Here is a 27056-nt window from a genome sequence, read left to right as displayed (position 1 = left end):
TGATTGCAGTTGTGAGTATAGTAGAGTGAAGAGAGTATATGTCTAATGACTTCTGTAATAAGGACATTAGCTAAGGAGGGCAAAGACTGGGAAAATGAAGTTTATCTACTGGGGTGGGCGGATGGCACCTGGTGGCTCAGTCAGGTACATATTCGACTCAGTCAGGTACATATTCAACTCCTGATTTCAGCTTAGGTCATGATCTCAGGGGGGCTCCGCACTCCTCGAGTCTGCTTGAGATTCTGTCTTCCACTCTCCCTCTGCGCCTTCCCACCCAATGGTTGTACTCTCTCTCTCTTTAAAATAAAAACTTTAAGATTTTGTTTATTTATTTATTTGTTTGAGAGCAAGAGCACGAGCAGAGGTGAGGATGTGGGGGCAGAGGGAGCAGACTCCTTGCTGAGCAGGGAACCTGACATGGGGCTGGATCCCAGGACCCCAAGATCATGACCTGAGCTGAAGGCAGAACACTTAACTGACTGAGTCATCCAGGCACCCCTAAAATAAATAATCTTTTTTTTTTTAATTTATCTGCTGAGGGGAGTGGGAAGAGATGGCTGACCAAGGGCAAGAAAAGGGTTCCTCAGTAGTGTCATAAGCTCTGTTAAGACTAAGACCATAAATCTGTAATAGCACCAATATCCGAATGCATTCTACCAGTTTTAGCAGCTCAGGCAGAGACGCAGGGAAGATGGAGTGTCAGATAGATCCAAGATTGGGAGTTTTCAGGATCAGCGCTTCAGAAGGAGGAGAGTCAAGACAGAGTCCTAATGAGAGGAGTTGAAGCAAGCAAGTGTGGAGTTCAGGCTCAATGAAGAAAAAAATGGAAGGTAGGAAAAACCAAAAGACCATAGAGACCAGAGGTCACAAAGATCTCTGAAATGGTGTAGTGGAAACACAGGAGCCGGAGGACTGGAATGTTGGAATTTCAATTTCAAACTAACAAAATTCCTGAACGGCAGCCCTGGTGTTAGGCCAGAGTGGATAATGCTGAAGTGGATTCCATCCTAGAAATAGGAAGTGAAAACAAAACTAGTTTTGTCCTGTGATTCCAAACTTCCTGGCTTTTTCTTCAGCATTGCTTTCTCTCGTTTATCCCAAATATCAACAGCATGAATTTTAACTACTAATTTTCAGCATTCTCAAATAATAGGAAACAAGTGATAGTTAGAATACAACTGATAATTTAAAACTCACATGTCTGCCTTGAAAATACTCATTCATGTATGTATTCAGCTCATTTGTTAGATGCCTTATATGTTTATTGACAAAAATGAATAAGACATAATAAATAAGCTCATAAGACCTAAAGAGCTTATGATGACCTAAGGGGGAAATGTATATATTGATGGTAAGTATAATGGGAAGGATTACCTGGTATTTATACTTTTCCAGCAGATTTACTTTCCTTAAATTTTTTTGCCCAACTTTTACTAAAAGTACTTTGTTTTGTTAGAGTTGACACTACCTTGAGTAAATAAACAGTCAAAAAGTATTTTGACAAATATTATTTTAATATTACCATCACCCAGTAATAGAGATGATTCTGGAAGCATATGGGAGAGGAGGAAAATCAATAGACTTTTATACATATATAATGGACGATGTACATACTGCTAATAAAAAATTTGGCTTATTTAGTATGTAATGGTTGATTTCTGTGATGTTTCCTCTTGCAGTGCCATTTTGTCTTTTTCACCTGACATTAAGGTGCTTTGATGTTTTTAGGGATTTTGTCCATAGAACAGCTCATCAGCCGAGTAGGTGTGATTGGCGTGACTCTCATGGCTCTTCTTTCGGGATTTGGTGCTGTCAACTGCCCATACACTTACATGTCCTACTTCCTTAGGTAAAAAGAATGTCTCTTTTCTTTTTTCCTATTACTTCATGAATACGTGTGTCCTATCATGCCATCATCATTAATACTTAAATATTAGATCCGTGACACTGCCTTTTTATTCTTTCGCTCTGTCCTATGGACATTGTCCTAGGAATCTCTCAAAATAAATAAGTCTTATCACTTAGATTGTTTGCCCTTTAATTGTCCTACATTCACTGATTTTAAAATGGTTATTTTAGAGTGTCTGAGTGGCTTAGTTTTTTGAGCGTCCAACTCTTGATTTCAGCTCAGGTCATGATCTCGGAGTTATGAGATTGAGATCGAGCCCCCTGTCAGGCTCTGCACTCAGTGGGGAGTCTGCTTGAGATTCTCCCTCTCCTTCTGCCCCTTTCCAAGCCCACAAGCATTCATGCACATTCTCTCTCTCTAAAGTAAAAAATGTTTCTAAAAAAACAGTTATTTCAATCAGATCCTCTTTACTTCCTCTTACACTTTTTAAAGGCACATTTCTTGTGGACAGCAATGTTAGCTAATCCCTACTTCAGTAAATCAGCTCCTCCTAAAAGTAGAAAGTAGAAGACCATATGCCAAATTGCAGGTGTTCTTATATGTACATCGTAAGTGTCACTGGATCAAAGCTAAGAAAGACCATAAGAGAGCCAGTTACCTTCCACTGCCCTGAGACTGCAAAACTTTTTGCCCTCAAAAATGACAGCAGTGCTCACTTCGGCAGCATATATACTAAAAATGACAGCAAAAGCATTTTTGCTTTTTATAGTCTATAAAAAGCAAAAATGCTTTTGCTTAAATTCTCTAGAAAAAGGTCCTTGAATTACTAACAACTGAGGTTGATATGTTTCTCCAGCTGCTTTGTATTTATTATGCCCAAGGATGGATCCCAAAACAACTGCTAACAGTTTGTGCTTCTTATAGAAATGTGACTGATGCAGATATTGTAGCCCTGGAACGGCGACTGCTCCAAACCATGGATATGATCATCAGCAAAAAGAAAAGGTAAGATGTCAACACGTTAAAAAACTTGTCCTTAGAATTTTTCGACAAGAAAACATGACTTTGAATTAGGGCTAACAGGGAATTTCATCGTACTCGTTTTTATAAGTTAAGGTACCATCAGAGATTTAGTGTCTAGTCTTGCGTGAAAGAAATTTTCAAATTCCACTATTTCCTGACTTTAGATAAATTCTCTTGAGATAAACTGTTAAAATAACTTTTACATTTGAAGGTATTCTTCACTGGATACTTTTAAAGTCTATTGTCCTACATTTTTACAAGCTTTTGCATCCATGCCTAGTATCAATCTTTCAACTTCCTTTTCTCCAACTACTTAAAAAAAATCCTTCAAGACTTTTAGCTGTTGTCATTTTTATCATTTAAGAAGTACTTTTACAGTGTATGCTTTTAGAGTGGCCTTTCTAGAAATCTTTTTTTTTTTTTAAGATTTTATTTATTTATTCATAGAGATGCAGAGAGAGAGAGAGGCAGAGACACAGGCAGAGGGAGAAGCAGGCTCCATGCAGAGAGCCTGACATGGGACTCGATCCCGGGACTCCAAGATCATGCCCTGGGCTGCAGGCGGCGCTAAACCGCTGCACCACCAGGGCTGCCCCTTTTCTAGAAATCTGTATCACAGTGGGTTACAGCCTAGGCTGTAGATTCAGACTATCTGAATTTGAATCCTTGGCCCACAATTTAGTGTGGCCTTGAGGCAATTACTTTATGTCTTGGTTTCCTCATCTGTAAAATGGAGATAATAAGTTGACATGTAGAACTCTTAGAATAGTGAACAGTACAGAGCTAAGGAAAACTATTGAACTTACTAATAGTCTCTGGGGGACAATCATTAGGTTTTAGTGCTTTGTCTTTATTCATTCATGTATTTTCATTCTCTTAATAACTATAGGAAGCCTAATTTATGCTAGGTATTGCACTAAATGCTGAACTCATAGAGATAGAATGAGGAATGAGATAAGTTACCGGGGTACCTGGGTGGTTCAGTCTGTTAAGCATCCGTCTTCGACTCAGGTCACAATCCCAGGTCCTTGGGATCAAGCTGTGCATTGCTGAGCAGGGAGCCTGCTTCTCCCTCCGCCTCTGCCCACCCCACCCTACCTCCCCAACCCAAGCTTGTGTTCTCTTTCACATGCCCCCTTCCAACAAATAAAGAAAATCTTTGAGAAAAAAAATATAATAAATTACTGTTTTCATGAAGCTCGTTAGTGTGCTTTTTTCAAAGTTGTATTCCCCGGGCAGTCCCGGTAGCCCAGCGGTTTAGCGCCGCCTTCAGCCCAGGGTGTGATCCTGGAGATCCGGGATCGATGTCAGGCTCCCTGCATGGAGACTGCTTCTCCCTTTGCCTGTGTCCCTGCCTCTCTCTCTCTGTGTGTCTGTCATGAATAAATAAATAAAATCTTTAAAAAAATAAATAAACAAATAAAGTTCTATTACCCAAATAAAAACAGTGGCATAGAAGTTTTAAATTGCATGAGTCTTGGGCACCCTGGGTGGCTCAGTGGTTTAGCACTGCCTTCAGCCCAGGGCCTGATCTTGGAGACAGGGATTGAGTCCCACATCAGGCTCCCTGCATGGAGCCTGAGCCTGCTTCTCCTTCTGCCTGTGTCTCTGCCTCTCTCTCTCTCTCTCTCTCTCTGTCTCTCATGAATAAATAAATAAAATCTCCATAGTCACGTCAAAGAAGGCTTAATGTAAAAAGGTAACAATAGACTATAGAAGATAAAGAGGGCCAGACTGGCCAGCTCATTATTTGTCTCCACTTGTGTACATTTGTACTAGGATATTGAAAGTAAATACACATGTTGTATATACATTTATTCTTTGCATTTTGTTTACATTCATTCTATACAGCTTATTTTACATAAAAATGTGAATGTAGATTTAAAAGACATAACAGTAAGAGCTACATTATTCAATACTGAAAGATAATTATAAAGGAATAATACTATTTTGGTTCCTGGGATTATTCTCTCATTTACTATATTTCTCGCATTCATACGGAGAGATGAATGTAAAGATATGAATGACCCCTGTCAAGTATGGATGTACATTTTTTACAGATTGTATTTATTTATTTGACAGAGCGAGCGTGCAGGAGCAGGAGGAAGGGCAGAGGGAGAGGGAGAAGCAGGCTCCCTACTGAGCAGGACCCTGAGATTGTGGCTTGAGCCAGAGGCAGGTGCTTAGCTGACTGAGCCACCCATGGACCCCAGATGTACATTTTTAAAAAATGTTTTATTGAGGTATAGTGGACATACATTATGTTCAAGTATACACTACAGTGGGGATCCCTGGGTGGCGCTGCGGTTTGGTGCCTGCCTTTGGCCCAGGGCGCGATCCTGGAGACCCGGGATCGAATCCCACGTCGGGCTCCCAGTGCATGGAGCCTGCTTCTCCCTCTGCCTGTGTCTCTGCTTCTCTCTCTCTCTCTCTATGTGACTATCATAAATAAATAAAAATTTATAAAAAAAAAAAGTATACACTACAGTAATTGAACAATTCTATACACTATGCAATGATTACTACAGTAAGTGTAGTTATCATCTGTCACCATGCAGTGTTATTAAAATATTATTGACCATATTTCCTAGGCTGTACTTTTCATCTCCATGACTTATTTATTTTATAACTGGAAACTTGTACCTCTTAATTCCCTTTGCCTATTTTGCCCATCACCCCCATCACCCTCCCCTCTGGCAACCACCAGTTCTGTGTATTGGAGTCTTTTCCTGTTTCATATGTTTATTTGTTTTGTTTGTAGACTCCACATAGAAGTGAAATTACACGGTATTTGTCTGTCTGACTTATTTCACTTGGCATAATACCCTCTAGATCCATCCATGTTATTGCCAGTGGCAAGGTATCATCTTTTTTTTTTTTTTTTTAAAGATTTTATTCATTTATTCATGAGACTCACAGAGAGAGAGAGAGAGAGAGAGAGAGAGAGAGAGAGAGAGAGGCAGGGACACAGGCAGAGGGAGAAGCAGGCTCCATGCAAGGAGCCCGATGTGGGACTCGATCCTAGGACTCCAGGATCACGCCTTGGGCCAAAGGCAGGCGCCAAACCACTGAGCCACCCAGGGATCCCCAGGTATCATCTTTTTTAATGGCTGTGTAATATTCCTCTGTGGGTATAGTGTGTGTGCGTATGTGTGTGTATACCACATCTTCTTTATCCATTCATCTATCGATGGACAGTTAGGTTGCTTCCCCCTTGGCTACTGTAAATAATACTGTAGTAAACATAGGAGTGCATGTAGCTTTTCAAATTATTGTTTTTGTTTTCTTTGGGTAAATACCTAGTAGTGAAATTACTGGATCCTCTGGTAGTTCTGCTTTTAATTCTTTGAGGAACTCTATACTGTTTTCTACGGTCATTGCATCAGCTTACATTCCCACCCCTGGTGCATGAAGGTTCCTTTTTCCTCCACATCCTTGCCAACACTTGTTACTCTTATTATTGTATCCATTCTGACTGGCATGAGGTGATATCTCATTATGGTTTTGGTTTGCATTTACCTGACTAGTGATGTTGAGTATCTTTTCATGTATCTGTTAGCCATCTGTATGTCTTCTTTAGAAGAATGTCTCTTCATGTCTTCTGCCCATTTTTAATCAGATTATTTGTCTTTTTGATGTTGAGTTGTATAAGTTGTTTATATATTTTGGATATTAACCCCTTATAAGGTACATCATTTGCAATTCAGTAAGTTGCCATTCAGTAAGTTGTCTTTTATTTTATTGGTTTCCTTTGCTGTGCAAAAACTTTTTATTTTGATGTTGTCCCAATAGTTTATTTTTGCTTTTGTTTCCCTCAGTAGAGGAGACATATCTAGAAAAATATTTCTAAAGTTAATGTCCAAGAGATTATCACTTGTGTTTTCTTCCAGGAGTTTTATGGTTTCATGTCTCACATATAGGTCTTAATCCATTTTGAGTTTATTTTTGCATATAGTGTGAAAAAGTGGTCTAGCTGCATTCTTTGCATGTAGCTGTCAGGTTTTCCCAGCACCCTTTATCAAAGAGACTATCTTTTCCCTTTGTATATTCTTGCTTCCTGTGTTATAGATTGAGTATTTAAGTGTGGATTTGTTTCTGGGCTTTCTATTCTGTTCCATTGATCCATACTGTTTTTGATTACTGTAGCTCTGTAGTATATCTTGAACTCTAGGACTGTGATACCTCCAGTTTTGTTCTTTCTCAAGATTGATTTGGATATCTGGGGTCATTTGTGGTTCCATACAAATTATAGTATTACTTGTTCTCATTCTGTGAAAGAGGCTATTGGTGTTTTGATGGGGATGTCATTGCGTCTGTCTGTAGGTCGCTTTGGGTAATATGGACAGTTTAACAATATAAATTCTTCCAATCAGTGGACATGAAATATCTTTCCATCTGTTTGTCTTCTTCAATGTCTTTTATCAGTATTTTATAGGTTTCAGAGTACAGGTTTTTACTGCCTAGGTATTTTGCTATTTTTTGGTGCAGTTGTAAATAGGACTAGTTTTTCTTTCTGTAAATAATTTTACTTCTTTCCTATGATTTTGGATTCCTTTTACTTCTCTTTTTCTTGTCAGATTGTTGCAGTTAGAACTTATAGTACTGTGTTGAATAAAACTGATTAAGAGTGGGCATCCTTGTTTTCTTCCTGATTTTAGAGCAAAAGCTCTCAGTTTTTCACCATTGAATATGAGGTTAGCTGTGGGTTTTTCATATATGACCTTTTTTACGTTTAGATAAGTTCCTTCTGAAACTATTTTGTTGAGAGTTTTTATGATCAAGTATTGAATTTATCAAATGCTTTTCTATTAGGATGAATATATGATTTTTATCCTTTATTTTGTTCATGCGGTGTATCATGTTGATTTTGTGAATACTAAACTGTGTTTGCATCCTTGGAGTAAATCCCAATTGATTGTGGTAAATGATCCTTTTAATGTAGTGTTGAATTGAGTTTGCTAATGTGTTGAGGATTTTTGCATCTATGTTTATCAGGGGTATTGACCTGTAGTTTTGTGGGGTTTTTTGTAGTGTCTTTAGGTGTTTTTGGTATCAGGGTAATGCTGGCTTTGCAGAATGAATTTGGAAGCCTTTATTCCTCTTCTATATTTTGGATAGTTTTCATAGTTAACTTTTATTTGAATATTTGGTAGAATTCACCAGTGATTACATCTGGTCTTAGACTTTTGCTTATTGGGAGGTTTTTTTTTTTTATTATTATTACTGATTCAGTTTTGTTGCTAGCAGTTGATCTGTTCAGATTTTCTATTTCTTCCTGATTGAGTTTTAGAAGATTGTATGTTTCTAGGAATTTATCCATTTCTTCTAGGTTGTCCAGTTGGTTGGTTGGCATATAATTTTTTGTAGTAGTATCATATAATTTTTTGTATTTCTTTGGTGTCAGTGGTTGTTCTCTTTATTTCTGGTTTTATTTATTTGGGTTCTCTCTCTCTCTCTCTTTCTCTCTCTCTCTTTCTCTCTCTTTTTTCATGATGAACCTGGCTAAAGGTTTATTAATTTTGTTACCTTTTCAAAGACCCAATTCTCGGTTTCATTTATCTTTCTATTTTCATTTTTTAGAGTCTGTTTCATTTATTTCTGCCTGGTCTTTATTATTTCCTTCCTTCTACTAAACTTGGGCTTTGTTTATTCTTTCTCTAGTTCATTTAGGTGTAAGGTTAAAGTGTTTAAGATTTTTCGTATTTCTTGAGATAGGCCTATATTGCTATAAATATCCCTCTTAGAACTGCTTTTGTTGCATCCAAAAGATTTTGGATGGTTGTTTTTCCACTTTCATTTAACTCTATGTATTTTTTTGCTTCCTCTTTGATTTCTTAATTGACCTTGGTTGGTTAATAGCATGTTTAGCCATTATGTGTCTCTGTTTTTTCCAGTTGCTTTCTTGTGATTGATATCTTGTTTCATACCTTGCAGTCAGAAAAGATGCATGTGATCTATCCTGGAGAATGTTCCATGTCCACTTGAAAAAAGCGTGTATTAAGCTGTTTTAAGGTGGAATGCTCTGTGTGTATCTGTTAAGTCCACCTGGTCTAATTCAGAAATATTGTTTATTTATTGATTTTTGGCCCAGATATTCCATTCATTGAATGTAAGTAAGGTGTTAAAATTCTCTAGTATTATTATATTACTGTCACTTTCTCCATTTATGTCTGTTAACATTTGTGTATTGAGTTGCTTCAATGTTCTGTGCAAAGATATTTACAGTTGTAATATCTTGTTGGATTGATTTCTTTATCATTATCATTATCATGCCCTTTTGTGTCTCTTGTTAAAGTCTTTGTTTTAGAGTCTGTTTTGTCTGATAAGTACTGCTACCCTGGCTTCCTCCCACCTCCCGTCCCCAGCCCCACCCCGCTCTTTCATTTGCATGGTATATGTTTTCCAGCCCTTCACTTTCAGTCTGTATGTGTCTTTGGGTCAGAAGTAAGCCAAGTAACCCATCTGTATGCTGCCTACAGATGGGTCTTGTCTTATTTTTACCCATTCAGTCAATCTATGTCTTTTGATTCAACCATTTACACTATTTACATTTTAAAGTGATTATCGATAGGTAGGTACTTATTGTCCTTTTGTTCATTGTTTCCTGGCTATTTTTGTAGTTCTTCTGTTTCATCTCTTACTGTCTTCTTTTGTGATTGATGACCTTCTTCAGTGTATGCTTGGCTTTCTTTCTCTTTATATTTTGGTTATCTCATATACATTTTGGTTTTGTGGTTGCCATGAGGTTCATATATAACATCCCAAGTATGTAGCAACCTGTATTAAGTTGCTAGCCACTTAAGTTCGAACATATTCTAAAAGAAAATTTTTTACTCCCCACCCCCATTTTATGTATATGTTGTCATGTTTTATATCTTTATATTCATCATTTTCTTCTATTTAGGGAGGGCCTTTTTTTTTTCACTTAAAGAAGTCCCTTTAACATTTCTTCTAAGGCCAATTTAGTGATGATGAACTACTTTAACTTTTGTATGTCTGGGAAACTCTCTCCATCAATTCTGAATGATAACTTTGCCAAGTAGAGTATTCTTGGATGTAGGGTTTTTTTCCTTTCAGCACTTTGAATACATTATACCATTCATTTTTTGTTCTGCAGAGTTCCTGCTGAGAAATCAGCATCATGATAGCCTTATGGAGTTTCCCTTGTATATTTTGCTTCTTACTGCTTTTAAGATTTAATATTTGAAATTTTAATTACAGTGTGTCATGGTATGGACCTCCTTTGGTCCATCTTGTTTGGAACTCTTTGCTTCCTGGGCCAGAATGTCTATTTCCTTCCCCAGGCTAGGGAAGTTTTCTGCCCTTTCTTCTCTCTCTCTCTCTTATTCTGCGACGCCTATAATGTGAGTGTTTCTTTTCTTGATGTTTTCAAGAAATCCCTTAACCTGCCCTTATTTTTTTAATTTTTTTCTTTTTGCCATTCAGCTTAGGTGGCTCCCATTACCATATTCTAGATCACTAATCCATTCTTCTGCATCCACTAATCTGTTGATTCCCTCTAGTATATTTTTCGTTTTAATTATTGTATTCCTCAACTCTGGTTCTTTTTATATTTTCTTTCTTTGTTGAAGTTATCACTGAGTTCTTCTCTCCAGTCTGGTAAGCATCTTTATGATCAATACTTCAAGTTCTTTATCAGGCATATTGCTTGTCTCCATTTCATTTAGTTCTTTTTCTGAGGTTTTGTCTTGTTCTTTAGTTTGGAGCATATTCTTCTTTCTCTCCTTTTGCCTGCCTTTCTGTTTTTGTTCTGTGAATTTGATGGAACAGCTACTTCTCCTAAAGTTAAGAGAATGCTCCTCTGAATGGTCACCCTCTTTGTAGGTTGTGTGTAACTGGTAATTTTGGTTGACTGTCTGGAGCTGTGACTAGCATGGGCAGGGGCTCTTGGAGCACTCTTTTCTGCATCTGCCTTGGTGGGATTTTTAGAGCTGAAGTGGGTGTGGGCTAAGATGGTCCTGGGCCTCTGCAAAGACAGTGCCTTGTCAGGACAGCTGAAGCGAAAGTGGGTGTGGAGGGGGTAGGGGGGTGTCCTAGGCCTCTCTCTACAGAGGGCCCTGGCAAGACAGCTGAAGCTGAAATGAGTGCAAGTGAGGGTGTCCCAGGGCACTCCATGCAGGAAGCACCCTGACAGGTGGTTGCAGCCAAGGCTGGCACAGGCCAGGATGCTCTACTCAAGTGGTGCCCTGGCAGGACCACTGGAGCTAAAGCGGGCACAGGCCAGGGGTTCCCAAGGTGCTCCACACAGTCAGTGCCCTGGCAGGGAAGCTGGAGCTGGACTGAAGCATCTGTGAGCCAAGAGGTCCCAGAGTACTCTGCACCAGGGGAGCTCCAGCAAACCATCTGGAGCTGAACTGGTATGGCCCTGGAGCATTCTAGGGTGCTTTGCACCTGTGTCTCCTAGTGAGATGGCTGGAACTGTAGTGAACACTGGCTGGGGTGTCCCAATGTGCATTGTTTTGGGGCTGCCTTTGTGGGACAGCTGGGACTCACTGAGGTGGTGGTCTGACTGGGGTGCCCAGATAGTGCTTCTATCTGTACTATCAAGGTGGAGGGGGAACATAAATTGTGGTGCTTGCCAGCCCCTCCCACCCAGAGGTAGTTCCAGCAGCTCCCCTGCTGTCTGGTAGGGTTCTAGAGCTGGCTCCTTTATATTCTTGTTGCTATTCTAAACCACAGCTTTTTTTTCTGTGCCTCAAGGCAGACAAATCTGCTAATGGTCCTTTAGTACTATTCCTTCCCCCTGCCCAGCCTCCCCAACCCCACATTTCACAACATTGTGGGTGGAGGGTTCCCTTTAATACCGAGTCTCCATTTGTTTTGCCATTCTCTATGTGGTCTATCTTTTGTGCAGAAGCTGTTCAGTCACCCTTAGTTATTCTTCAGGAGGAATTGCTCTATAAATAAGTGTAGATTTGGTGTGTCTATGGAGGAGGTAAGTTCAGGGTCTTCCTCTATCGCCATCTTCAACCTTTTCCTTGGATGTGTACTTTTTAAGCCATTTCATCATAATGGTTAGGAATTCTTTTCCTATGGTTGGGAATTGGCCTTGATCCATACATGTATCCTATAGGTTTTTGTCTAGTCAGAATCTGGGATGGTTTGTGGTCCTGCAGTAGATCTCATTAATTTGAGTGGCTCTCAGAAGAGTCAGCCTCCCAACTTGGCCAGGTGTTAGCCCACTTAGCACAGCAGTGGAGCTAACAGGGCAGATAGGCAGCTAACATGACAACACTGGGGCCCTTGGAATTCATACTAGAAAAACTATTTTCACAACACTCATAGTTGAGAGGAGTAATGGCCAGAAAACCATTTTTAATGTAACAGCAGAGGGCCATAGTGAGATGGCATATAAGAAATATAACATCTGTTATGTGCAAAAGAGTTGAAAATGAGGGTGGGAAAGAGGCACGCTGTGTTCTCGCTTGGAACACTAAAAAGAAGATGAGGTTTATAGTATTTAGAAAACATTCATCAAAAACCTTGTTCAGTTAGTAAGAACATGATGGTTTAGTGATCAAAACCTTCAGTTTTTTTCAGGTTGAGAGAATTAAGTCATCTGTTACATTGTTTTGTTTCTCTGTTGACTTAGGTATTTTAGCTTTTGTTTTAGGTATTAAAGTTTATATTCACAAATAATATTAATACGATTTTGAAATTTTGGTTTTCTGGAAGATAGAAAATACAGCTATGCAACTATACCATGGTATAATGAAAAGAACTTAAACTGGACACTTTATAATAAGCGTGTTAAGTGATCTTGAACAAATACTAGACTGTCTTAGTTTCCTCATAAAATGACAGGGTTGACTAAAGGGTCTCTAGGATTCCTTCCAGCCCACAAATTCTGAAGTTATAATTTTTCAGTTTGTAACTTACAAAAAAAAAAAAAAACTAGAATATTATAACATGTAAAAGTTTAATGCATGCTATTACTATGAAGAAAAAAATCTTAACCTGTACTCTTGAGTTGGGATTTTTTTTAGGTTCTCTTTTGAAAATTTGTAGGGATGGGGCAAAAATATATTCACTGATAAAATTTTAGCACTAGCCACAACCACCCTCAAATATGAGAACTAGCAAAGCATTTAGAAATTTTGGAGAGATCCCTAGAAACAAAGGGACCAGAGAAGGGATAAGCCTTAAAATCTGACTATAAAATCTTTTCTGATTCTTTGTTGACCACTAACCTGCTCAGGCTCAGCAGAGACCACCAGAATCAAGCTAAAAAGAGAGCAGCTGGATGCTGAAAAAACTGAGTAGACATTAGTTGCTGCACACAATAGGTCTGACCATTTCACAGCTTGAGCCCAGGGAAGTTAACTTTTTTATTAGAACAACAACAACAAAGTCCTCAGAAAAACAAAACAGATTTCATAGTACTGCAACATAGTATCTACGGTGTTAAGTTTTCAGCCAAAACTTACTAGACATACAAAGAAATGGAGCCCTGCAATCCATATACAAGATTAAAAGCAGTTCATTGACACTTAACTAAGTGGGCCCAGGTAATAGATTTAGCAAATAGACTTAAAGCAGCTATTATAAATTCTAAGAAATGAAGGAAAGCATAATATTAGTGAATAAAGCATTCCAAAAAAAAAAAAAATGGAAACTATTTTTAAAAGAAAACAGAAATTCAAAAGTTGAAAAGTACAGTAACTGAAATGAAAATTTTATACATAGGGTTAGCAGAAATTGAGATAGTAGAAGAAAGAATCGAGTTGAAGACAGATCCATAGAAATTATTCAGTTTGAAGAAAAGAGGGAGAAAAGACTGGGAAAAAACGCACAGTATCTCAGTATAAAACAAAGTCAATTCAACATGGAGTTGGAGTCCTAAAGAGTGAGAAAAGCAAAAAAGCATGTAAAGAAATAATGGCCAGGAACTTCCCAAATTTGGCGGAAAACATTAATTTACAGATCCAAAAAGCCTAAAGAACCCCAACTAGGATAAAAACTAAACTACACCGAGGTTCATTATAGTCAAACTGCTAAAAGATACAGATAAAAATATCTTGAAAGCGACAAGAAAAGAATGATATATACAGGGGAACTAATGTTTGTTTAATAAGAGTGTAAGGTACAAAATAAATATACAGAAATAAATTGTATTTCTTTATACTGGCAGTTCGATACAGTATCAATTACAATACCAATTACATTCACTCAAATGAACTACTCAGCTGAGTCTAACAAAACATGTACAGGACTTACATGCTGAAAAAGATAAAATGCTGTTGAAAGAAATCAAGTATCTAAATAGAGAGGCTGGACACCTGGGTGGCTCAGTGGTTGAGCATCTGCCTTCCGTTCAGGGTGTGATCCCGGAGTCCCAGAATCAAGTCCCACATTGGGCTCTCTGCATGGAGCCTGCTTCTCCCTCTGCCTATGTCTATCTCTGTGTCTCTCATGAATAAATAAATAAAATCTTTATAAATAAATAAATAGGCATAACCTGTTTATAGATTGGAAGGCTCAAAATAGTAGAGATGTTAATTCTCTCCACATTGATACACAGGTTTAACATATAGCAACAAGATTTTTTGTAGATCTACACAAAATTGTTCTATTATATGGAAAGGCAAAAGTACTAGAATAACTAAAAAAATTTGGAAAAAAGAACAAGATGGGAAGAATCAGTCTGATTTCAGAACTTACTGTACAGCTATACTAATCAAGACTGTGTGATATTGGCAGAGATATAGCCGTATCAGTGGAACAGAGTTGAGAACTCAGACCAACATAAGTATGCCCAACTAATTTTTTACAAGGATACAAGAGCATTTCAATGGAGAAAATATAGCTTCTTCAGCAAATGATGCTGGAGCAATTGAACATCCATAGGTTTCTTTTAAAACAAGTAATATAAATCTCACATACAAAAATTAAACCGTAAAACTATAACTTAGGAGAAAAAAAAAACATAGGGATCTAGGGCTAGGCAGAGTTTGTGACACCAAAAGCATACTTTATAAAAGGAAACATTGGTAAATTGGACTTCATCCATACTAAAAACTTTTGCTCTGGGAAAGACTGTGCTCAGAGGATAAAAAGACAAATTACAGACTGAGAGAAAATATTTGCAAACTACATATCTGGAAAAAAAAACCCTAAAGTATATAAAGAACTTTCAAAATACAGAGTTAAAAAAAAAGTCCAGTTAGAAAATGGGCAAAAGACATACAGATATTTCATTACAGAGCATATACAGATGGCAATTGAGTACATGAAAAGATGTTTTAACATCATAAGCCATTACAGAAATGCAATTAAAACCACAAGATAACCAATATACACATACTAGAATGGCTAAAATAAATAGATGACACCATATTCTAATAAGGATGCAGAGAAACTGGATCACGCATACAGTGCTGGTTAAAATGTAGTAATAGTAATTCTGGATCAGATTTAGCAGTTTCTTTAAAAATTAAACCTGCAGCTACCACACAATCCAGTGAATTGCATTCCTGGGCATTTATCCCAGAGAAATGAGGACTTATGTTCACACAAAACTTGTACATTAATGTTTATAGCAGTTTTACTTATAGTACCCAAAAATGGAAATAAGCCAGATATCCTTTAATGAATGAATGGTTAAACAAAATGTGGCACATCCATACCATGAATACTACTGAGTAACAAAAAGGAATGAACTATCAATAAAAGCAGCCTGGATGACTCTAGGAAATTATGCTGAGCAAAACAAGCCAATCCATAAAGGTTGTATACTATATGATTCTATTTATGTAACATTTTTGAAGGGGCAAATTAGAAATGGAAAACAGATTTGTGGTTGCTGGGTGTTTAAAGAAGAGTTGGAGGTGAAGGGGGGAAATGGGCTCCACAAGAGCAACGTGAGGGATTCTTGTAGTGATGGAAACTGTCTTTATCTTGACTCTACCAGAGTCAATACCCTGGTTGTAAAACATACTATAAATTTACAAGATATTTCCACTGGGGAAAGCTAGGTATAGGGTACTTGGGATCTCTCTATTTTTTTAAAATAACCACGTGTGAATTTACAGTGATCTCAAAATATTTAATTAAAAAAGAAGAGTAATATCTAAATACCTACTTTTCTGGTTTCCGTGAGAAAACAATAGAAGGGCATGGTTAAACCACAGTAGACCTTTTCAAGCCTCTTGACTTGCTACCACCAAACCTCAGCCAGGTGCATGTATTTTTCCTGACTGTGGGGTTTTTTAATGGCATTCAGCTAATAATGAATAGATAATTTCTCAATCTGGACTACCCTTGTTATAAAGAGGCAATAGGGACGATGATCACAGTAGGTGGAGGTAGTGATGATAGTGACAAAAAGTTCAATATAAAAGTTACCAACTTCTCTGGTACCTCATACTACTTTTTTCCTTTTTTTTTTTTTTTTAACCATATCTCAGGAAGTTTGATATTGTTACTGTTTCTTTTAAAAATAGATATTAATTTTCATCTGCAACTTCTTCAATAAGAACAAAATTGATTCAGAGTTCAGTGATGAAATTAAAAGTGAAAGTCAGTTGTTTAAAACAAGGTTATGCTTGCTGTGTGGATAATCTTCACTTTGAGTGGATTATACCTTGCTGCCAGTTATGGGGCCATGATACAGTGTCAGTCACCTTTTTATAGTCAACCAGTTCCACTCCACAGCTGGTCATTGCGTTTGTTGTACTGTAGACATTAAAACTAAAGATAATAGAAATGGGTCTCTGTTCTCTCTCTCCCCAGTGCCTCTCCTTTAATCCAGCAGGGTAAACTGAAGTGAACCTTTAAGCAAGTGAGATAGAACCTTTTCCTTTTCATACACATGTTCTAGCTTTTCTACCTATGAAGATGGGAAAACTAAGGGTTATGAGTCTTGCCAAGTCAGAATCTCCCCAGGCCTGAGCCTCTTCTTAGTTGTTAATTACATTTCCAACAATGCTGAGTTACAATGAATGTATGTAATTAAAGAAAAAGACAGCTAAAACTTAGAGCTCTATTTCATTCACTCAGTATCCAGGCAAAAGTCATTTTGAGGAGGAAACAGTTAAGTCAGCATGGCCCAATACACCTAATATTTTTTTTTTAATTTTTATTTATTATTTATGATAGTCACAGAGAGAGAGAGAGGCAGAGACATAGGCAGAGGGAGAAGCAGGCTCCATGCACTGGGAGCCCGACGTGGGATTTGATCCCGGGCCTCCAGGATCGCGCCCTGGGCCAAAGGCAGGCGCCAAACCGCTGCATCACCCAGGGATCCCTACACCTAATATTTTTATTATTTATATCATTTTAACCTGTGGCTTAAAGAATCAGCCTACAAAATACTATTTGGTACCATTGGTATTATTTTACATTGGTTCCAACAGGAAATATTAATGCAGCTTCTTCCTCCTTGCCACTTATCTCTCATGTCACCCAAAAATCTCTATCTTCAGTTCAGTTTTTCTTTAGTTCTACTTCTCTGTTACACTTCACGTGCTTTATTTTAGGCTGGTAGGCCGTGACCCACTACACCCTTGAAGTAACCATTTATTATGTACAAGAAATCTTTCTTTTCCTTGCAAGGCCCTTGCAAGGCCCTGTTCTTTTATTATTATTATTATTTTAGATTTTATTTATTTATTCATGAGAGACATAGGCAGAGGGAGAAGCAGGCTAGGGACCCTGGTGCAGAACTCGATTCCAGGACTCCGGGATCACGCCCTGAGCCAAAGGCAGATGCTCAACCACTGAGCCACTCAGGTGCCCCCTCAAGGACCTTGTTCTTAACACCAGTGCGGTAAGCTGGAACATGCCAGCAACTGCTACTGAGGCAGTGAGGCCTCCATACACTGAAAGGACAAGAGGAAGGAATAGTAAGTTTCTTGGCTTATTCAGTAGTTGGTGGGGGGAAGGGATAGCATTAGAGAATGATGTTTTAGAAGAGACTAAGTGCATGTGATTTTGCTGGATTTACTTTTTGTTCTTCTGTCTGCTTTTGCAAAGGAAAGAAAACATTTCTTTTTTTTTTTTTAAGATTTTATTTATTTATTCATGAGAGACACACAGAGAGAGGCAGAGACACAGGCAGAGGGAGAAGCAGGCTCCACGCAGGGAGCCCGATGTGGGACTCGATCCCGGGTCTCCAGGATCACGCCCTGGGCCAAAGGCAGATGCTCAACCACTGAGCCACCCAGGCATCCCGGAAAGAAAACATTTCTTAGTTCCTATCTGAACCTGGTCCTTTAGGTGTGTTAACTATTTTGTCCTTAAATAATGGTAATAGTTATTAAAATATACATAGTGCTTTGTAGTTGACAACATGATTTCTTATGATTACCCATCCAGAGATGAGTAAATAGAAACTCTGAAGTCTCACAGCTTCTCAGTTAGAGCCAATCTCCACATTTATTGTCTTCTCCAAATTCTGTGCTCCTTTGCCTAGGCCACATTGCTGCTTGGGAGTGTGTAGTTTCCCCTCCGCTGTGAGTAGTGGAAAAGCAGGACTTCAGACTTTGCATTCTTTCCTGAACAGCTCAGCAAGAGAAAGGGGTAGTTATGAGACTAGAAGGTAGATGAGAATAGACTATGAGGGTCCAAGCTCCCTTCCTGAGGTTTTATCTTTTCTTTCATTTCAGGATGGCAATGACACGGAGAACTATGTTCCAGAAGGGGGAGGTGCATAACAAACCATCAGGATTCTGGGGAATGATAAAAAGTGTTACCACTTCAGCACCAGGAAGTGAAAGTATCCTTTATTTATCCCTCTGTTTGATTCTTTTTTCTCAACTCTGGACCAAGGCCAGAAGAAAAAAGTAGTATTGGGGTGGTCTCTCCTGAGGTACCTGACTGCATCAGAGTCCAGCTGGGCAGGGCTAGGCTTAGGAAATACAGAGTCATCTTTCCAATACCCCTAAAAGATCATAAAACCATTGTCCTTGAGCTAAAAAAGTCCCAAAAGTCACTCTTTCCATTTTATAGATAAGAAAATAGACCCAGAGAAATTAAGTCACCCTGTGGTTTGTGGCAAAGATAGGGCCTCCTCTTGGTTCTTTCCCCTGCACTATTCTGTTTCCCAGGTGTGAACAAGCAGCATAAAACACAATGGCTAAAAACACACACACACATACAATGGGTCCCTAAAATGGATGGTTTGTGTATGTATGGGATGGTAGGGACCTGTTTTCTAAAGCAGTCAGTATTTCTAAACACATTTTAAGCAGCGCTGTATCTTCAGTGACTTTTGATTTAAAGAATCAAAGAGACTGGGTTAATGGACTAGTCCTGGCCCAGCTGGTTGCAGTGTTAAACTGATGCCAGAAAAAAAAAAAAAAAAACTGATGCCTAAATAGAGTAACAAAATCTCTCTGTGACTACCAGGCTCTTTTTTTTTTTTTTTTTTTTAAGATTTTATTTATTTATTCATGAGAGAGAAAGAGAGAGAGAGGCAGAGACACAGGCAGAGGGAGAAGCAGGCTCCATGCAGGGAGCCCGTCGTGGGACTTGATCCCGAGTCTCCAGGATCAGGCTCTGGGCTGAAGGTGGTGTTAAACCGCTGAGCCACCCGGGCTGCCCCTACCAGGCTCTTAAGTCAAAACTCTGGGGCATTGGGGGGTGGGGGGGGGTGCTGGTGTAAGATAGCATATTCTTGCTTCTTTCTCTGGCCTGAGGAAGCACAAATTCCCTTTTGCTTCAACTGGAAGAAAAGGATATAATCTGTTCTTGCTATAAATTGTGGCATATCTTTCTGGTGTCAAAAGTAGATAAGAATTAGACCAAAGAAAGACAGGATAACATGACTAGGAGAGAGAAAAAAAGGTTTACATTGAATGCATTTAATCCAAAAACATTTATTTCACGTCTCCTATTTCCAGGCAGAATCCTAAGGGATAAAATGATGAATAGAGGGCAGCCCGGCTGGCTCAGCGGTTTAGCTCCCCCTCCAGCCCAGGGCATGACCCTGGAAACTGGGGATTGAGTCCCACATTGGGCTCCCTGCATGAAGCCTGCTTCTCCCTCTGCCTCTCTCTGCCTCTCTTTCTGTGTCTCTCATGAATAAATAAATAAAATCTTTTAAAAATATATGATGAATAGAGTATACTCTCTCTCCTCAAAAAGCTGGCTATCTAATCATGGGAGAGGCAGACTTGAAACTTAGTTACACCCTGTTGTTTGCCTGGACCATGCGAGTAGCAGCCACTACTGAGAAAGGAGCTGAAGGGCACTTGGTAATTTGAGTACTACTGGCATACCTAATACATACCTCAGAGATGTTACAGGTTTGGTTCCAGAACATCACAATAAAGCAAATATCACAATGAAGCATTCAGATGAAGATTTTTGGTTTCCCAGTATATATAAAAGTTATGCTTATACCATATCTTATTGAGTGTGCAATAGCATTCTTTAAAATATATATATATATCTTATATTTATATATATTTTATATTTATATATATATTTTATATATATATATATCCCGTGTGTGTGTGTGTGTGTGTGTGTGTGTATAAAATACTAACCATCATCTGAATTTTCAGTGAGTGGTAATTACTGATCATAAATCACCATAACAAATATAATAATGATAATAATAATGAAAAAGTTTGAAGTAAGGTGAGAATTACCAAAATGTGACACAGAGACACAAATGGTGCCAATAGATTTGCCCAACATAGGATTGCCACAACCTTCAATTTGTTTAAAAAAAAAAAAAAAAAAATCTGCGGAGGGCAACAAAATGGGGTATGCCTCTAGTGAGAAAAATCAGAGTAGGGAGGATTTGTATCAAAGTGGATCTTCCAACTTGGGCTATCTTCAATATTTTTATTACTTAAAAGTCCATAAAAACCAAAGTAGGCTTAAGCTATTTTAGCAACAATATGTCAAGTCTAAATGGAGAAAGTAATAGGATCTCACTGAGTTCTTTGCAAAGTAGCATTAGTGTAATGGAAAGAACAGGCCTTGGAGGAAGGCAGATCTGACTTTGCATCCACACCTATTAGCCTCATGACTTTGAGCAAGTTATTTGACTCTGAGTTTTGCTTTCCTTATCTACAAAATGGGTGATAACACCTATCTCATGAGACTGTTGGGAGAATAATAGAAAATAATGTCTGTAAGAACCAAACAGGGTCATGCTTATAAATCCCAGCCTGTATTAGAACTCAGTAATGTTAATTCCCTTTCCTAATAATATATTTATTCAGATATTTTAGGGAAAAACTATGTTATTTTATAGTTACCTGTGTAACTATTTGAGATTTCAAGGTTATATTTGACTTACTCTAACCAAATCAAAGAAAAACAACAATGAACAGAACCATCTGTCTGAGCCACTTGAACTAGTGAAAAACTGAGTGGTATGTGTTTGATAATGCTCTTGCTGGAGAAGTTTTACACACCTGTGTTGGAGATTGGGAAAATTGCTCTGAAGGAGTACTGTTGGCCAGTGAAGCAGGAAATTGAATAAATAGGTAGTTTCTAGGATTACTCTAGGAGAAATCAAAAGCATATGCTTTCTTCATTGCTATTTCTTGAAACTTCCTTATGATTTAAACCTTGATGCCCATTTTGTGCCAGATCTTACTCTTATTCAACAGGAAGTGGATGCTTTGGAAGAACTAAGCAGGCAGCTTTTTCTGGAAACAGCTGATCTATATGCTACCAAGGTACAGATTAAGGAAATGGAAGTGCTGTTTTTACCAGTATGATTGAAAAGAGAACAAGATTTAGATTTAGTATCCTCTATGGCCAAGCTGTGCAAGAGAGACCTCATAGCTCTAGTATCAGCCATGAAGCATTAGGAGTCAGCATTCTTCATGACATTGCTCCTACCCGTAGCAAAATTCTTACTGGAACACTCTCAATAATAGAAATTATTGGGGTAGTCAAGAGAGGTTTTTCAACATCAGAAGGTGGCACACACTACTTCTACTGATTCAGGGTCAATATGATAACTCTTCTGATTGCTTTTTATTCCCTTATAAATTAGTAATATTGTAAGAGCAGTGCCATGATCTAGCCATGTTTTAAAGGATCCAGATCAAGTGGCACCTGGGTGGCTCAGTCAATTGAATGTCTGACTCTTGGTTTTGGCTCAAGTTATGATCTCAGGGTCATGAGAATGAGCCCCTTATTAGGCTCACACTGGGTGTAGTGCCTGCTCAAGATTCTCTCTGTCTCTCTCTCCCTGCCTCTCTCCCTCTCTCCCTCTGCCCTTCCCCCTGCACCCTCTCAGCTCTCTTTCTCTTAAAAAGAAAGGAAGGGAAGGGAAGGGAAGGGAAGGGAAAGGAAGGAAGGATCCACAGCAAGAAGTGACCTAATTGTAAGAAGTAACTTTACAACTAAAATACAATTTAAATAAGCAAAATCTAGGGGGATCCCTGGGTGGCTCAGCTGTTTGGCATCTGCCTTTGGCCCAGGGCGCGATCCTGGAGTTCCGGGATCGAGTCCCGCGCCGGGCTCCTAGTGTGGAGCCTGCTTCTCCGTCTTCCTGTGTCTCTGCCTCTCTCATTCTCTCTCTACATCTATCATGAATGAATAAATAAATAAATAAATAAATAAATAAATAAATAAATAAATAAATCTTTTTTAATAAATAAATAAATAAATAAATAAATAAATAAGCAAAATCTATTAGTTAAGTTCGTTTGAACTATTTTTATACTTTTCAAGGATCACTTCATAGGAATAGCCATATAAGATAGAGAAGTTAACATGGGCCTTGAAGACAGACCTGGGCCTAAATTCCCCAACTCACTGGCTGTGTGACCTTGGGCAAATTATCTAATCCCTGTAAGCCTCAGTTTTCTCATGTATAAAATTAAGATAATAGAACATATAAGAGTTGTTATAAAAATTAAAGTAGATAATGTATGTAAGGGGTTTATCTTAGTATCAGGCTTAAAGTAAGCATCAAGTAATAAATATTGCCCACTAGTATTATTTTAATATTAATATCACGTGTGGGTTTTTCACCCTGGCAAAGCAGTGATTTCATAGAGGCAAGAATGTTTTGGTTGAGTATTAGTTTACATTTTGCTGAGACTAACCATGTTTTGTTGTTTGTTTCTCTCAGGAGAGAATAGAATATTCCAAAACTTTCAAGGGGAAATACTTTAATTTTCTGGGTTACTTTTTCTCTATTTACTGTGTTTGGAAAATTTTCATGGTAAGTATATTTGTTTTAACTATCAGGGTTTAGGTTATTTTCCCTGGTAATGACAGAAAGAAAAGTGGGTTTGACTGAGGCACAGAACTGAATACCAAATTCAGTTGAGTCAACAGAGAATGCTGCCTATCACATGGCCGAGCCTAACTCCTACCCCTCTCTTTTTTAGATCACCTAGAGGTTGCATTTTCCTTCAGTCAGATATCATTAATAAGGCCATAGCTTATAAATTATATGAAGGGAATACGAAAGTTTCTTATACTCTGCTTTCCCTATTACCCTTGAATATAGCTATGTGACATAATCCCTACCTTCAGCTCAGAACAGAAACCACCTCTCCTTTTTAATCACCTGTATATATCTTAAAAACTTCAATCCACGGGGCAGCCCGGGTGGCTCAGTGGTTGAGCGCCACCTTCAGCCCAGGGCCTGATCCTGGAGACCCGGGATCGAGTTCCACGTCAGGCTCCCTGCATGGGGCCTGCTTCTCCCTCTGCCTGTGTCTCTGCTTCTCTCTCTCTCCTGTGTGTCTCTCATGAATAAATAAATAAAATCTTTAAAAAAAAAGTTCAATCCAAAGTAAATTGTATAACTAAAACATATTTCTAGAGATAAATTCATCTTATGTGCTTTTAGCTCTTATTCTTTCGTGGCTCTCTCTTAACGTTCTATTCTTTATGTGCATTTTATGTACATTCTTGTGACTCCTCTGTAGATATTCATGGATTTCAGTGTGATTACAGAAAAGGCTGAACTTTCTGGTTCTGTGACTTCCCTACTAGAGCTGTGTTTGCACAAAGAGGAGCTTTGTCAGCTTGTTAATTTTGATCGATAGAGATAAATGGAAAATTCTGGATTTTAATGGATCTAACATTATAATAAATTGATGTCAATACCTATTCAGAGAACATTTTTAAATTTTGATTCATTCAAGTTGAAGATGATAAGTGAAGATCATATATGTTCAATGAGCTAAGCTACTAAAAAGTTTTTCTTGAACTATAGCCTTAAGGGGAGCATATCATTTTATCAGCTTTATTGAGGTATAATTGACATTCACTAAACTGCACATATTTAAAAGGTATAGTTGGGTAAGTTTTGACAGAGGTATACATCTGTTGCAACAGCTATCACCACATTTAAGATAGAGAACATCATCCATCCATCACTTCCAAAAGCCCTGTAACATATCTCTTGCAACCCCACTCAACCACCAATCTGTTGTCATTATACATTAGTTTATATTTTCTAGAATTTTATATAAATGAAATCTTAAAGTAGGTATCCTTTATCTGTCTGGAAGTTTCTACTCAGCATAATTATTTTATGTTTCATTTATGTTATTATGTGATCCTCATTGCTGAGTAGTATTCCGTTGTATGATTATGCCACAGTTTATCTATTCACCTGCCAATGGGTATTTGTTTCTGCTTTGAAGATATTATAAATAAAGCTGCTATGAACATTTGTGTGCAAGTTTATATGTGGACATATGCTGTCTTTCCTCTTGAGAGAAAACACTTAGGTGTAGCATGGCTAGGTCACATGACAGATGGATGTTAAACTTTTGAAGAAATGGCCAAACTTTTCCAAAGAGACTGTACATTTTACATCTCCACCTGCATTGTTTCAGTATTTGATTTACTCCACATCCTTGCTGACATTTTATAGTCAGTCTTGTAAATTATAGACATTTTAGTAGGTATGAGGTGGTATTGATTAATTTGCATTTTTCTAATGCCTAATGGTGCTAAACAACTTTTCATGTGCTAATTTGCCACCTGTATATTTTTAGGAGGAGGATAGATCTATTCAAATTTATTGCCCAATTTTTAAATTAGGTTTTATTGTGTTTTGCAAGTTTTTCACTATATTCTGGAAACCTTTTATCAAATATGTGATTTTCAAATATTCTCTCTCAGTCACTGGCTTAGCTTGTCATTCTCTGCACAGTGTCTTTCTAAGAATTGAAGTTCTTAATTTTGATGAAGTCTAGTTTATCTCTTTTTTTTTCTTTTTTTATCTTTTGTTTTCTATTATGGGTTATGCTTTTGGTGTTGTACCTAAGAAATCTTTGCCCAACCTGACTTCATAAAGACTTTTCTCATGTTTTATTCTACGAATTTTATATTTTGAGATTTTTACATTTAGGTGCATGATACATCTGGAGTTCATTTTCTCAGACGATGTTGGAATGTGGATCCAAAGGATGCCTGGGTGGCTCAATGGTTAAAGGTCTGCCTTTGGCTCGGGGCGTGATCCCGGGGTCCTGGGATCGAGTTTTGCATCAGGCTCCCTCTGCCTATTGCCTATGTCTCTGCTTCTCTCTCTGTGTCTCTCATGAATAAATAAATCAATCTTTTTAAAAAGGGAAGTGGGGTAGCCCCGGTAGCGCAGCGGTTTAGCGCTGCCTGCAGCCCGGGGTGTGATCCTGGAGTCCTGGGATTGAGTCCCATGTCGGGCTCCCTGCATGGAGCCTGCTTCTTTATCCCTCTGCCTGTGTCTCTGCCTCTCTCTCTCTCTCTCTCTGTGTCTGTCAGGAATAAATAAATAAAATCTTAAAAAAAAAAAAAAAAGATCAGTTTGATCTTCTTGAAGCTTATTTTAAAAATAATAAAATTAAATTAAAAAATTAGAAATTGGGCAGCCCCGGTGGCGCAGCGGTTTGGCACCGCCTGCAGCCCAGGTTTGATCCTGGGGACCCTGGATCGAGTTCCACGTCAGGCTCCCTGCGTGGAGCCTGCTTCTCCCTCTGCCTGTGCCTCTGCCCCTCTCTCTCTGTGTCTCTATGAGTGGATAAATAAAATCTTTAAAAAAATTAAAATTAAATAATTAATTAATTAAAAATTTTAAAAAAGGAATGTGGATCCAAGTTCATTTTCTTCATATAGATATCCACTTGTTCTAGCACCATTTGTTGAAAAGATTATCCTTTCTCCATCGAATTGACTTTACAGTTTTGTTAAAAACTAATTGACCATATATGGACAGGTCTGTGTCTGTACTCTGTTCTTTCCTTTTTTTTTTTTTTTTAAGATTTATTTATTTATGATAGACATAGAGAGAGAGAGAGAGAGAGAGGCAGAGACACAGGCAGAGGGAGAAGCAGGCTCCATGCAGGGAGCCCGACGTGGAATTCGATCCGGGTCTCCAGAATCGCGCCCTGGGCCAAAGGCAGGCGCTAAACCGCTGCGCCACCCAGGGATCCCTGTTCTTTCCTATTGATACATATGTCTGCCTTTATTTATGCCAGTACCACTCTGGCTTAATCACTGTAGCTTTATAATAAGTCTTGAAATCAAATTGTTTAAGTACTCTAATTTTGTTCTCTTTTTTAAACTCATTTTGGCCATTCTGTGTCCTTTGCATTTCCATATGAATCTTAGAACCAGATTTTTAATGGTGCTAAATACAAAAATACCTGCTGAAGTATGTACTAGAAAGTCACTAAATCTTCAGATCAATTTGAAGAGAAGTGACAATCCTAATATTGAGTCTTCTAATTGATAAACAGTGTAACTTCATTTATTTAGATCTTATTTAGTTTCACTCAGCAATGTTTAGTTTTTAGTGTATAGATCTTTTACATCAACTTTATCTCAAGTACTTAATATTTTGATGCTATTATTTATAATATAATTAAAATTATAGTTTATATTTTTATGATTTCAGTTTCTGAGTATTACTAGTATATAGATATACAATTGATTCTTGTCTGTTGATCTTATATTCCACAACCTTGCTAAATCCCCTTATTCTAAATGCTTTTTATAGATTTCATTGGATTTTTTATACATAGACAATCAGATCTCTGAAAACAAAGACAGTTTTGCTTCTTTGTTTCCTATCTGCATGCCTTTTATTCCTTCCCTTCTTTTCCCTTCCCTTTGTATCCTATATCCCATCTTTCTTCCTTCTCTGGCCTTATTGCACTGACCAAAACCTCCTGTAAAAAATTAAACAAAAGTGTTAAGAGCAGTCATCCTGATCTTGTTAAATACAGGGTTAGATAGGTACCCTTTA

General features: G+C 38.0%; 1 protein-coding gene across 3 annotated transcripts in view; it reads left to right on the top strand.

Annotated features, from left to right (window-relative positions):
- Nucleotides 1-27056, top strand: part of GPR89A (G protein-coupled receptor 89A) — a 61267-nt gene that overhangs the window by 20067 nt on the left and 14144 nt on the right. For 2 of the 3 annotated variants that reach the window (XM_077842529.1, XM_077842527.1), the window contains 5 exons: nucleotides 1729-1849; nucleotides 2774-2854; nucleotides 18499-18608; nucleotides 21425-21531; nucleotides 22941-23033. In XM_077842529.1, coding sequence (XP_077698655.1) covers nucleotides 1729-1849; nucleotides 2774-2854; nucleotides 18499-18608; nucleotides 21425-21531; nucleotides 22941-23033 — 512 coding nt within the window. The remainder of the gene's footprint in view (nucleotides 1-1728; nucleotides 1850-2773; nucleotides 2855-18498; nucleotides 18609-21424; nucleotides 21532-22940; nucleotides 23034-27056) is intronic. The other variant, XM_077842528.1, reaches the window with a different exon arrangement.

This window comes from Canis aureus, chromosome 12 (assembly GCF_053574225.1).
Source record: "Canis aureus isolate CA01 chromosome 12, VMU_Caureus_v.1.0, whole genome shotgun sequence".
NCBI lineage: Eukaryota > Metazoa > Chordata > Mammalia > Carnivora > Canidae > Canis > Canis aureus.
The sequence above is the reverse complement of the archived record's forward strand: the minus strand, read 5'-3'. Positions and strand labels throughout refer to the sequence as shown.